Source organism: Polypterus senegalus, chromosome 3 (assembly GCF_016835505.1).
Source record: "Polypterus senegalus isolate Bchr_013 chromosome 3, ASM1683550v1, whole genome shotgun sequence".
NCBI lineage: Eukaryota > Metazoa > Chordata > Cladistia > Polypteriformes > Polypteridae > Polypterus > Polypterus senegalus.
In genome coordinates this window covers 87919506-87934183 of record NC_053156.1, presented here as the reverse complement: position 1 = coordinate 87934183, position 14678 = coordinate 87919506, and the positions used below count along the sequence as shown (strand labels likewise).

At 35.7% G+C, this 14678-nt stretch overlaps 1 protein-coding gene across 5 annotated transcripts in view; it reads right to left on the bottom strand.

Moving 5' to 3' along the window:
- Window positions 1-14678, bottom strand: part of snap91a (synaptosome associated protein 91a) — a 247694-nt gene that overhangs the window by 73947 nt on the left and 159069 nt on the right. For all 5 annotated transcript variants that reach the window (XM_039747584.1, XM_039747581.1, XM_039747580.1 and 2 more), the window contains one exon: window positions 4914-4984. In XM_039747584.1, the coding sequence (XP_039603518.1) occupies window positions 4914-4984 (71 nt within the window). The remainder of the gene's footprint in view (window positions 1-4913; window positions 4985-14678) is intronic.

The window sequence follows — 14678 nt, the reverse complement described above, 5'->3', positions numbered from 1 at the left end:
ATCAACCAGAAATTATCGCCCTGCTTAATTTAATAGATTGTTGAATGCTGCCAGAGAACACTCCAATAACACGAGGGACAAGACAGGAGCCAACCCTGTCCAAAGCAGGGCTCACATGCACATGCATACACACACACACCCACACACACACACACACACACACACACAATTGCCAATTAACCTAACACACACCCATCATTAAGATTTGGGAGAAAAACTGCAGGACAAAAAAAAAACCAAAAAGTGGGATTTGAACCAAACATACAGGACTTAGCATTTGCGAAATGCATTTCAGTCTTTATCACAAGTATTTTCATGTTTAATGTCTGTTGAACAAACAGGTATTGCTAGCTAAGCGGAGGCAAGTGCACTCCAACACGTGGTGAGACACAGACTAACTTGAACAGAGGCTGGCGACTGAAGAAGGAAGGCCCTGCCTTCCTGCTCTCGGCTCACAGCCACTCTGTTGGATATGCATAAACACATCGGTACCGTAAGAGAACGATGGTACTTAGCACGATGAGAGAAGATGCAAAATCAATAGGAAAGTTCAAGCAAATTATAGAAAACAACCAGATCTAAATCCGTTAAGTAATTCTCTCGTGAAAAGAGGACAGGTATAAAGTGGACAGACATACAGAACGTGCTTGGACCGCGAAATTTTTAAAACTGTTTTTTACCAAGCACCTATGGGCCAAGGGTAACCTACATTCCAAATTTCAAGTCCCAACTACTCGGTTCGGGAGATTTCATGATGAATGAGTCAGTGGTATTTGGCTTTTATATATATATATATAGATATATATTACCATTGTGAGCGACACTGCAGCTTCAGAATCTAAACGGCTTACAATTAATGACGAATTCTGCATTGTACTATGGCCTGGAAAGATCCCAACAAATTCCTCGCCGTTCTAGGACTGCTGCACAACTTGATGACTGAAACTATCCTTTGCAAAGGGTCAAAAACAGATCCCTTCATCATAACAACTGTTTCACCATATACCCTACATTTTTTGAGTTTTAATTGCAGTTTAATTTGAAGTTGTTCACTGTACAACTACTAAAGAGACTAAAACAATAGTCACTGACCTCCACTATGCAGATGATTGTGCCCATCACGCTAACTCTATGGAAGAACTCCAGACTACCCTGAACCTTCCAGCTGCAGTCTAGTCTGTTACGAACCCTCAACATTAAGTAACTGATACCCACGCAATCATTATCTCTGGAGAAACTTTGTAAATTCTTGATCACTTTTTATGCCTTGGCAGCCAACTGCTCCAAAAGACAACCACCAAGGAGAAAGAGCAATACTGCATTAATTGTGGCAGAATGGGCTTTAAGAATTTGTGCCACTAGATCTTGGAAAACTGTGACCTCAAAAAGAAAAGCCCTCAAGAGATTCCATTAGCTCTACATACAGGTGATGTGCTCTGTATGAGATGGTAGGATTACTACATAATTATTATTTCCTCACTGAAACAAAACATGACCATATTTGAAGTGATGATCCAGTAGAACCATCTTTACAAAATGAACTATTGCATCACATTGCCTGGCTCCTTTCTCCGCAGAGAAGCCCTCTGCTCCCAGATGAGGTCAGTGAACCTAGGATGACCAGAAAATGCAACTCAAAGGCCTACCTAACAAATTGACACATTAACATCACTGTTTATGCTTATAATTTGAGGTATATGCAGCATAGGATTTTAATAAAAATGTTTTTCATTCTTGAAATGTAAATGTACTAACTCCTAAATTACAAAAATAAAAAGTGGGCACACTGTTTAAGATGAAATTTTGATGTAATTGATTTCAAAAAATTTGCTTGAGTACTTTGTATTTTGATATACTGACATACAGCTTCCATTTGATTTTTTTTTCTGACCAAAATGAAAATATGAATGCTCATTTACAGATCAAATGGTTAAATGGTTAAATATTCACTTCTAATCATACACTCATTTGACACTTTATTAGGTACACCTTGCTAGTACTGGGTTGGACTCCACTTTGTCTTCAGAACTGTAGTAATTCTTCATTGACATATATTCAACAAAGATGCTGAAAACATTCCTCAGGAATTTTGGTCCATATTGACATAATAGTATCACACAGTTGTTGCAGATTTGTTGGCTGCACATCCAAGATCTGAACTTTATGACATGGCGTGTTATCCAACTGGAAGTAGCCATCAAAAGATGGGTACACTGTGGTCATAAAGCGATGGACATGGTCAGGAACAATACTCAGGTAGGCTATGTCATTTAAATGATGCTTAATTGATACTAAGGGGCCCAAACTGGGCCAAGAAAATATCCCCAACACCATTGGACCACCACCAACAGCCTGAATTGCTTATACAAGGCAGGATGGATCTATGCTTTCATGCTGTTGATGTCAAATTCTGTCCCAACCCTCTGAATGTTGCAACAGAAATCAAAACTCATCAGACCAGGCAGTATTTTTCCAATCTTCTGTTGTTCAATTTTGGTAAGCCTATGCGAATTGTAGCCTCAGCTGCCTAACTTAACTGACAGGAGTGGTACCGGTGTGGTCTCCTGCTGCTGTAGTCCATGTGCTTCAAGGTTTGACATGTTGTGCGTTACTGCGGGTGTAATGAGTGGTTGAGTTACTGTTTCCTTTCTATCAGCTCAAACCAGTCTTGCTATTCTCCTCTCTCATCTGGCATCATGAAGGCATTTTCACCTAGAAAACTGCCACTCACTGGATATTTTCCCTTTATTATTCTCTGTTAATCCTGGAGATGGTTGTGTTTGAAAATCCCAGTAAACCAGCCCATATGGCACCAACAACCATGCCACATTTAGAATCACTTATATCATCTTTCTTCCCCATTCCTATGGTTGATTTGAACTTTAACAGGTCATCTTGACAAAGTTTACATGCCTAAATGCATTGAGTTGCTGCCATGTGTTTGGCTGAGCAGATACTTGTGTTAACAAGCAGTTGAACAGGTGTACCTAATAAAGTGGCTGGTAAGTGTATGTTCTAATTTTGAGGTTTACATTTTAAAAGACCCTGTTGTGCAGGTCATATAGGCTCTCTTGTTCTCAGTTTAGCTAAATACATCCAACCATGTATTTCTAACACCACAGAGGTTGAACAAGCAATTAGATCAACTCTTACATAAAATACTGAAACCATAACCACATTTAAGTTCAGAAAGTGGACATAGATTGCACAGGAATAAAAACAATGTACTGCTTAGAAAAGGTGAGTTGTTCATTTCACGGATATGGACATGTAAAATACTGTATTATAGTACAGTGATCCCTCGCTATATCGCGCTTCGACTTTCGCGGCTTCACTCTATCGCGAATTTTAAATGTAAGCATATCTAAATATATATCGCGGATTTTTGGCTGGTTCGTGGATTTCTGCAGACAATGGGTCTTTTAATTTATGGTACATGCTTCCTCAGTTTGTTTGCCCAGTTGATTTCATACAAGGGACGCTATTGGCCGATGGCTGAGAAGCTACCCAATCAGAGCACGTATTACGTATTAAATTAAACTCATCAATGATATACGATATGCTTCCCGCGCAGTGCGTCACACACTTAAAAGCTCTAACAGCCCATATTAATTTTTGATTGTTTGCTTTTCTCTGTCTCTCTCACTCTCTCTGACATTCTCTGCTCCTGACGGAGGGAGTGTGAGCAGAGGGGCTGTTTGCACAGGTCCTGTTTGCTTAGAAGATATGGACGGTCCTGTAAAAAATGCTGAAAGACTACCTTCACATTGATCCCTTCATTGCGGCCGCTTTATCGTGGTGCTTCGCATACATAAAAGCCCAACAGCCCTATTGATTTTTGATTGTTTACTTTTCTCTCTCTCTCTGACATTCTCTGCTACGCGCACTCCTTTGAAGAGGAAGATATGTTTGCATTCTTTTAATTGTGAGAAAGAACTGTCATCTCTGTCTTGTCATGGAGCACAGTTTAAACTTTTAAATAAAGGGTGTTATTTCATGTCTAGAGGGCTCTAATAATGTTAAAAAACGTATTTAGAAGGTCGTAAACAGGTTTTCAATGCTCTAACTGTGAAAATATTAGATTTATAAATAATGAATCCTACTTTGTGGAATTTCATTTATCTGTCTGGAGCGGATTAACCTCGATAAACAAGGGTTTACTGTATAACTATGCGGAGAATATTTATAAACAGTGTGAGAGAGTTTCTAAGGGCTTAAAATATATAAAAATAACCATACAAACATATGGTTTCTACTTCGCGGATTTTCACCTATCGCAGGGGGTTCTGGAACGCAACCCCCGCGATTGAGGAGGGATTACTGTATATGAGATAAATTCTGAATCATTGTCCGAAGGGCTTAGTGATTCTGAAATCTATGAAAGGTCCTATACAAAGCAAAAATTGCTACTATATAAAAAACAAAATAAGGCATGGATATCGTTATTTCATATTTTGTAGGCACGTTTATCCACAGGAAATTACAATATCAGTATTCACTGTAATTGCTTACATAAATAGTTCTGCTCTCACATCTTCTTTGCTTTGTGACCCTGAACCAGCAACCTTATGGCTTGACAATTTATGCCTCAGCCACTGAACCAAGTTGCCTGCATTACATTAAAGTATACAAACAATTAATAATGAAAAAACAAATAATTAAAAAGATCCATGTATTACTGTATGCCATATATTAATAAAATTCTGTTTCAACTAATGCTGGTAAAGTATGAAAAACATAGTTAATTAGTAGTACATTAATACATAAAATAGTAAAAGATAAAATTACTTTTCATTTTGAGCAAGTGACAAAGATGCATCTTTATTACCATGACAATTTATTAACAAATAAAATGTGCATTATGATAAATGATCAAAACCTCACTTAAGAATAAGAAGCCAACATCTACTTACTTGCTCCCAGTCTTTTTCCCTTCAAGTGTGTTCAAGTGCTGTTCTAGGGTCTCAAGGAGACTGCTGGGAGCCTACAAAGAACAAAACTGATGGGTAGATATTACCAATGCAGCAGGAAAATTTGAGTGGGATAGGAGAACTCTCAAAGTCAGCCCAACCTTTTGCCACAGCTTGTTCTACCTGAACAATGCGCAGCACATGCCCATGCTTGATGTTAAACTTGTACACAACACCAGCACACATTCAAAATGCAAACTCATGCCATTCAAGCACAACATAGCACTGCAAGCCTGTTTGTCAGGCACTTCATGATGTTCAGAATAAATTATAGCTGAATCAAGGTGTATGAATTTATTTGTCTCAAGATGTTAAGATATTGCTGGAGAAACGAGTATAGCATAAAGTTGAGCTGACTGCATACTAGACAGAAAAGAGTCTTGATTTCCTAGGAGTGGAGGGAAACAAAAGATATAAAAAGAAAAACCATGCAACGTTATATATAAAAAGCGTTATTCACCATCTCTTAAAACAAAAATTTCCAAGCTTGGGATTCTTGGGTCATTAATACATTTACAGGTTAGCATGCGTTCATTTGTATATGGAGTTGTTTTCTAAAACTTGTGATAATGACCACACACTGATGCCTGAGCAACAGAAAGCAGAGTGTACATGGGAAAAGCAATCCCATTACTAGTTTCTACAGTTCAGAATAGTTATCACCTTTTTAAATACCTTTTACATTTAGTAACTCTGCACCTCAACTGACTTATGAATGAAAAAACCTATAGATTTTGTGCAAATGTCTAAACAGAAAAGGCTTTATTGTTAAGCCTTCTACCTTGTAAAGCAAACTCCATGCTTTATACCTAAGAAAGGCATATAAATAATAATAACTTTTTACATTTATATAGTGCTTTTCTCACTACTCAAAGCGCTTTGCAAACTCCATGCACGGAGACACAGGACACAAACCCATGATCTCCTTAATGAATAGCAGCAGTGCCACCCTTGCACCACCTGCACAGGTGTAAGAAGAGATTAATTTATATTCAGTGAGTACAAAGCTTATAGCACTTTCTAATAATAATGTATTTTGGTTTTATAAAAACTTCCTATATAATAATCCCAAAAGTTCAGTATTAATGAAATAATAATAATAATAAAAAAAAAATTGATGTGGAATTCACAGTAACCATTAAATGCAGTTTTGTCATTGGAAAACATTCACTGGTAAATTTACATGGTTTTGAAATAAGAATGAGAAATTATATACACTAATGCACATCATAGGATGCCTACTCAACAGTCACTCTTTTGTGCACATGTAGCTTGTGAACAGAAGCTGAAGTCGTCAAACAGTGCACAACATTTTTTTGTTGCTTTCACCCTTAACTATAATTTCCTCCAGTTGGTGGGTCAGCAGTGGCAGCAAAATCACTGCCCTTCAGCTCCTGATCTCCAACTTCTCTCCTCCCTTTTACTCCATAGCCAGTCACAGGATAATATTGCTGCCTCTTTCAGCCTGAGCTTCTGCCTTTCTTTCTTTCTTTCCTTGATGATCCCACATCACTTGTTCTGGGAATCCTCTATTTCCAACCTTGACTAGGAAAAGCCAGGCCAGTCAACCTTTACCCTTACATTCTTAAATAAGTTCCTGGTGCCTGGTGGCATTCCTCTCACGGGACACTTAATATCAATGATTACCTGCTCTGACCAGATGACCACTGCAGCCTTAGAGATGTTTGTAAGACTAGAGGCAATTACACCTTCCTGCCAAATCCACATTCACCTCCCATCCTCAAACCTTGTAAATGATGTTGCTCTTGGTCTTTTTTTTTTTTTTTTTACAGCCAGCAGTCTCTCAACCTGCTCTGAAAACTTATATGGATGTTAATGTCCCCAGGGTTTGCTGTTTCTTACCTATCACCCGCTCCAAAAATCACTGTGTTGTGCTTCCACCTGCATCTTGCTTGGGTGAATGCAGTGTTGCACCCTGACAGAATGTGTACCATGGTGCCTTTCTTTCCACAGTGTTTAAACATTGGGTCCTTTCTCAATACCAAGGCCCTAAGCCTTTCCTTCTCCTGATATTGTACCTCAGCCTGAATCATCTCTCATTTCACCTGCGCCTAAATTTCCTCATTGCTAGACGGTGGTGGTTCCAAGGTCTTGTCTTTCAGTGCATGGGAATCCAGTGATGTCCATCAACTTCAGTGAACTTTTTGCTTCTACCACTGATGCATATGCTGCCCATTTACTCCCTAGTTATTACCACTGTTTTTCTAACCTGCTCATCACTGACATCGCTCTACACATCATTGTTACCCTGCATTTTTGCCAACATGAACTCTTCTACGACAGATGAGAAAGCGAGTTGGAACTGACTCTATCAGATGTAAAACCTGACTGACAAACATTACCAGTCAAAAGTTTTAGAACACCTAAGTTTTTTTCAGTTTTTATGGAAATGCACGGTTAAATGTCTCAATGTTTCAAGAAATCAAGAAAAAGAACAAATAAATAATGGCAAATAAAAAAATACATCAAGATTTATTAAGTGTACAGAATTTTATTCAAATTTTTTGTTTTAGTCAAAGTAGCCACCTTTTGCAGCTCTAACAGCAAAATTGTGGTAACCCTTTTGATTCAGAATGCCAAGACACTCTGTGCAAGTCACCAACTCACCGGCAAAAGAACCCCAGACCACACTTCCTCCTTTGCAATAGTCCACAGCCGGTATTTGAAGGCCCTGTTTTGTCCTTTAAAGAATGGCTTTCTTATTGCCATTTGTCTTCTGAAACCTACAGCACAACATCTCCTCTTCACAGTAGAAACTAAGACTTGCTTTTTTTCTACTACTGTTAAACTGTTCTTGAAAGTGTTGTGCTGTGAGGCACCTATCAGGCAAGCTCGTGACCCTCAAAAGCTTATCTTCTGGTTGGGTTGTGACATTGGGTCTGCCAGATCTCTTCTTATCAGAGTTTCTTCCAGGTTCCAATTGCCTTTGGATTGTGTAGGACACCATACTGACTGGCACTTAGATTTTTTTTTTTTCTTCAATTTCTCTAATGAAAAGCCCACACTTCTAAGGGTAATGAGGCTTTGCCTCAGTTTATTGTTTTCTTGCCATTATCACTGGAACATTGTCCAAGTAGTATTGAGACACATGTGTAAATTGTTTGCTTCAACTTGCAAGGCTTACTTTACTTAAAGTTCTGCAGAACAACTGTAGTTTGTAACCTATTAGTTGTTCCCTGAAGAAGGCCCATTTGTAATATTTTGATTTTCCTTTTTTGGTTTTTGTTAATATAAACTTTAAATTTAAATATCTTGCAGTTTACTGCTTATCTTTTCATCATTTTAGGCCATTCATTGCATTTCAGCTGATTAAATTTGCAATAAAATTGAGATGCTCTAAAACTTTTGCCCGGTAGTATATTAAAAGCCAGAGAGCATGATCAGATGATTATTGTAGTAAGGCTGGTGGTTTTGTTCTGTGTATGTAGTTATGTTCTATGTAGCACACCAATTGACTTGACAGCATGTGATTAAACCATCCATTGTCCCACTTGCTCCTTTACTGTTGAGGTAAGGTAATGTGAGATTGGATTTTTCAGTTAATGTTAAAACTAGAAATCAGCTAATAAAGGAGATACTGTATATTTTTTCAGCTCAGTGGGAACAATCTCCTGTTTTTTTGTTTTTTTTTTGCTATGTGAAAATCAAGTTTAATATACCAATTTTTTTCTTCTGTATAAATTAATACATTTTTCAAAATAATACTCCATATACAGTGCCCTCCACTAATATTAGCACATTTAGGATTAATACCATGTCTGACAAATGGAGTGGACTATTTAGTCAATCAAGTTTATTTGGTTGGTTAATGCCCAAGTTAAAACCCATTATCTCATTTAGATAAAGCCATCAAGGTTTCTGCTTCACATACAGTACATGTCTTGGTTTACATGCAAATTATTAAATCTTAAATCATCCATAAGACCCACTGCTTTGAGTCCTCTGTGTCAAAAGCCTGGAAACAATGAAGAACCACTTAAGAACTTACACAAATTTATGTTAGGTAGAATGCCCAGGAGGGATAGGCTGTCTGTTGGGTTTGGAGACTTAAAATACAATATTATCTATAAGGACTCTAATTTTCTACTGATTATAAATCTATGTTAAGTAAGCCCATAATCATTTATTTTTGTTACTTGATTATTATTCTTACTTAATTTAATGTTTTTCTTTTCTTGTAATTATTTCTTTGACATTTTATAAAGCACTTTGAGATGCATCCTGTGCAAGAAAATGTGCTATATAAATAAATATTATCGTTGTTGTTTTGGAAATCAATGATTCTTAGAGGTAAGGAGATATGTCTAAATAAAGCAGCAATTGACCTCTTATCAAGAATGAACAAAACTAAAATAAGTTTCACCTTCCTTTAACCTAATGAGTAAATATTTTCTACAGTTTGGTGAAGACAATGCATTTTCACACTAGGTAAAATTTAGAGTATTAATACTGAACTTTAAAACTACAGAAAAAGAATCAAACAAAACAAAAAATAATTCCACAATCAGCACATTCCTTACAAAAAATTTGATTTTAGATTTTAAGATGCATAAAGATTCACAATCTTTGGGTTGCTTGTCTGTTGCAAAGACACAGATTGAATGGCATAGTGCGCACCATTGGTTTACCAGTTTCAGTATTAATATTTGTTTTACAGTTATCAAGTGTACATTGTCCATTTGATTTTGAGTAATCATATCCAAAGCAGAAAACAGTTGCTAGCAGCTGAAAACTATTGAAAAATAAAGTCATACATGAAGCATGACCAAAAAAAAATCTGTTACAAAATATAATCAAAATATAATTTGAAAAACAAACAAAAAACAAGCAAGCACCACAGAAGCCAGAAAGAGAATATATATGAAGAACAGAAAGAACTCAAAAACCGCAGCACACAGTTGTATGTGCACATGCCAAGTCCGGTCATGCTCAAGCTGTGCTGAATCATCATCGCCACACTAAAGCATGTCATCTTCTTTGGGGAAAGAATAACATTCTCTGTCAAACTGCTGTTTGTGTGTTCCTTTTCTTAAAAACGTACCGGCACATGGTACTTACCAACATTATAAGAAGCACGGAGGATAAAGCATTTTGTAACCTATAATCATATACACTAGACTGCAACCCTCTGCCCTTAAGGCTGGTGACTCCCTGATAAATTTACTCTTGCGTTAGGGCCCTGCTTTAGCAAAAAATGTAATACGAAGATACAAAGACTGCTAGTTAAACCTATACAAGCTAATAACAAATTTGTTTAAACCAAGACCTCCTCTGGTTAATTTTGTGAACCTAACTAAACTATATCTTGAAAAATTGAATAATTATCATTTTAGTGCTGAAATATAACCATATACAGATGTTATCAGTAACAATCGGAAATTTCAATAACTTTGTTATATTGCTGATTTTCTGTAAATTGTTGAATCAACAAAGTAACAGGACAAACAAAATGTCCACAGACCCTGTTTCCTTTTTGTTTTTTTAAATTATGTCTATGAATGATCCTAAACATTAGACTAATGTTCCAAACAAAATTACCAGAGACATCTTGGGCATGAAATTAAACCATGGCAGTGCACATCTTTTTTAAGACAAAGAAAATAAGTGATACGCACTGTGCCAGGAAGTGTCTAGACATCAGGAAAGCAGCCCAAAAAGCTATTGTCAGTAAAGAATATTTATAAATGATAAAATTACAACTTTTTTCATATAGCAAATTTGCTTTCGTGGTTACTGTATTTACTGTGTGTCCCTCATCCACCCTAGCATGGAGAAAATCGGATACAATAACATCTAAAGGATTCTATCAGTTTGGCTCATTAGTGCTTCTTATATGAACACAAATCAAGTTATAGTAATGAATGAGCTTAAAAAGTTTGCTGTGTCCTTTGTTTCCGATCAACCCAGTATGCCAATACTGCAGAAATGGATGAACAGATGATTCCGTTCTCCTATGTATTTTACCATTTGTGAGTATTACCCTGATATGTTTTGTCTTCTTCACAAAATGTTATCAAAGATTTCTTTTGCAACAGCCTTAAAATTTCAGTGCAATTGAGGCATGTAATAAAGTGGAACTTGAAGGGGACCTATACTCTAAAATCTGAAACAAAATCTCACATATTTTCTGTTTTTATAAATGTTAATATAAGTGATAACCAACATGTTATTAACTGGTTCATTTGATAAAAATGTACTGAATTTTTCACATTTTTGTCATCACTGTGGATAATGTGCTGATTTAAAAACTGGTAACATATGTCATATTACATTTTTTAATATCTATATCCAGTGAGTTAAACTGAAATATGTCTGTCTGGAATGGCACTTCAGGACTTAAGCTTGACCCCTGATTGAAATGATACAAAACAAAAAGTTTCCCCCTCAAAAAAAAACTTACTTGCTCATTCACAACTGCCATCTCTGTCATAAAGACAGTTAATCTGTATTTAAGTAAACTACTTAAAATAAGTAAAGTAAAACTTAAAATGTTTTAACCTTGGTGTGCAAGCTGCCATAAAAATGGCAACAATGGATTTTTAAACACAGCCATTGTCCCTAAATCCATAATCTAGAAGAAAATGATTAACTATCATTTAAGATTGCTTTAGATGCCTTAAAAACTTACTGGGGAAACCTACCACAGTTTCATCAATTAATAGTGGGAAATGCACAAAAGAAGGGGTAAAATCAGGAAAGAGAAAGAAGACAGACAAAAAAAGGGTTCAAGGTCATTTCTTAAATCAGCCATGGGCTTTAGGATCATTAAATAATAATAACACTGACAAGGTATTAGACTTAACTGCACAATACTGCCATAATCTTAGTACTGAACTGGTTAGCCCAATAAAGTAGATAAATATGCCATGGTCCTTAAAGACTAAACTTTGCATAGTTAAGAAAGATAATGAAATGCCACACAGATGTTGTTCAAAACCTATGGATGTATATACTCCATTCATTTTCAAAGATGTCCTAAAGGCAGAAAATAGGAAGATACTGCAGTGTAGTACTCTATAACATCAAAAAAGACAAAGGTAAATTAAAAGAAGATCTAACTGAAATCTGATAGTAAGCTTTATTAAACAAATAAGGAGAACAGCACTTGAAAAAGCATTAGGAAAGCTGGGGACAAAACAAACTATTCACATGGTGATACCAGCTGTCCAGTATTGCACTAAAATCTAAAAGAGAGTTTGGAGAATAAAATAGAAGGATAAACAAGCTGGACAAAAAAACTTAAAACTGCTTTTCTTTTAAATGGTATATTCTCTGTTCTCTGAGAATGATATGGTCCAATTATCATTAATTAACCTGTTTAAAAACAGCAGAAGGAGAGACCTGGAATTATAGAGCCAATAAGATGAAACTGTTGCTGAAATAATATGGATTTACTTTTCTTCTCATCTGCCTATAACCTTAAATAAAAAAGTGCTTTGACCTGTACATGTATGAGTTGCTTAGCATGATATATACCATGAAAGGCACAAACAATTGAAAACTTCAAATTAAATATAGTACTCATCCTACTGTAAAATGCACTACAAATACAATATATGGTTTTGTAACAAATCATATCTAACAAATCATTACTAGGACCTACACATACTACTGGCTGGTTGAAGGGTCAATAGCCATAACCATCATCATTTGAAAGTATATGGTTATACTGAATAAAAGCTTAGCATGCTTAAGAGCAAATACTAAATATCACCTCCAAACCACAGCACTAAACATGACTATCAATGTATACCATATAAAGTACATTCAGAAAGTATTCTGAACCTTTCACTTTTTTCACATTTTGCTGTGTTGCCGCCATTTGCTAAAATCATTTAAATTCTTTTTTTCCCCTAGGGTTCATCTCTGGAATGACCTGAAAGTAGCCCCAAACCCAGACCCCCCACCCCAAAAGAGACTGTCTCTAATCCACCTGACAAAGCTTGAGAGGACCTGCAGAGAAGAATGGCAGAAAATTCCCATATCCAGGTTTGTGAAGCTTGTCATGTCATACTCAAGAAGATTCACAGATGTAATTGCTGCCAAAGGTGCTTCAACTATGTTTTGAGTAAAAAGGTCTGAATATTTGTGTCAATGTGATATAAATTTTGTTTTAATAAATTTGCAAAAATTTCTGAAATACTGTTTTTGCTTTGTCATTCTTTGTATTGAGTGTTGCTTGATGTTGGGGGAAAAAGAATTTAAATTATTTTAGGCTGCAATATAAAATAATGAGCCAGGAAACTTTCGGAATCTATAAATACTAAATATACACAAAACATTATATTGCTTCTTTCTAATCCTACCTATTTTAAATTTACCTCCTTTTCATTTAAATAATGTGAAACAAGGTTATTAGAGTTAACGAAAACTAAAATCAAAACTGAAACTATTATTAAAAAAACATTTTCGCAAACTAAAATAAAATAATTAACAAAACTGAAATGAAAAACTAAAACTAAACAAAACTATTAAAGTAGCTGGAAAGACTAACTGAAATAAAATAATAATTTACTAAAATTATTTTTAGTTTTCATTTTTGAATGAATATTCTTGCTGTTTGTCTTTAACCCTTGTAACTTTTAACTCTAAAACAGAAAGCCATCCACCACGAGCCACCCACATATATTCATCCAGTGAACGGCGGCTGGCGAAGGAGGGCAGGTGTTCACACAGCATTTACAGTGACAGAGCAAGCTGACTATGGTATGCCGGCTTTTTTTGCGCTTGCACATATCATGTAATTCAAATGCCTGAAATTGGAATTTGCTGCTCAACAAAATGTCTACCGTATGGACAGAAAAATCATGAGTTAACGTTTCAGTTTTCTCAGGTGACTGCTTTTTGCTGACATTAATTAACCTGCCACTTCGCACAGGAGAAATTATTTTTACGTTCTCGTATACAAAGTATAGAGAAAGTATAGTAATCATGGAAAAACATTTTAGACCTTCCAGAGTCCGAAAATACCGTTTTTTGGAATTATCTGTGCGTGTGTGTGTCCATATGTTTAAACATAATAAATCAAAAACGCAACGAGATAAATGGATGAAATTTGGCATGTGGTTGTTACACCAAAATTGAAGATCTGTATTAACTTTTGGGCCAAATTAAATCAACCGGAAATGGTAATTATCAAGTATGTGTTCAGGTTATTTTTTGTATTCATGCAGCTGCAGAGTCTGGTTTATTCAATTTTACTTTTATAACAATTGTTCAATATATTATTCATTTGATTTGTTGTTGATCGTTCTTTAATGTACATAATATAAAAATATAATCATTGTCTTGCGGTTTACTCCTCAAATATCCATCCCCATATCTGAGTATATGAGAAAGTCTAGAGGAGACCACTCCCGATTTTTGAAAATAAAATGACTCTGATCGAGAGACTGACTAGGTCATTATACAAGATTAGCATATTGTTAATGATCTATAACTTTTGCTTTAAAACAACGAAGCGATACAAACTTTGCAAAATTCCCGAGTTCTCAACATCTCTGCTGAACTACGGGTAGGTAGGCAAATAAGAGTCTGCCAAGTGATGAAAAACTAAACATACTGATGTGTAATATGTTTTTTTATTTATTCTATATTTATTAATTTATCTTTATATTAAAAATTATATTATATTTATATTATGTTAATTTATATTCACAGCTCGAAATACCTGATATTGTGAAAATA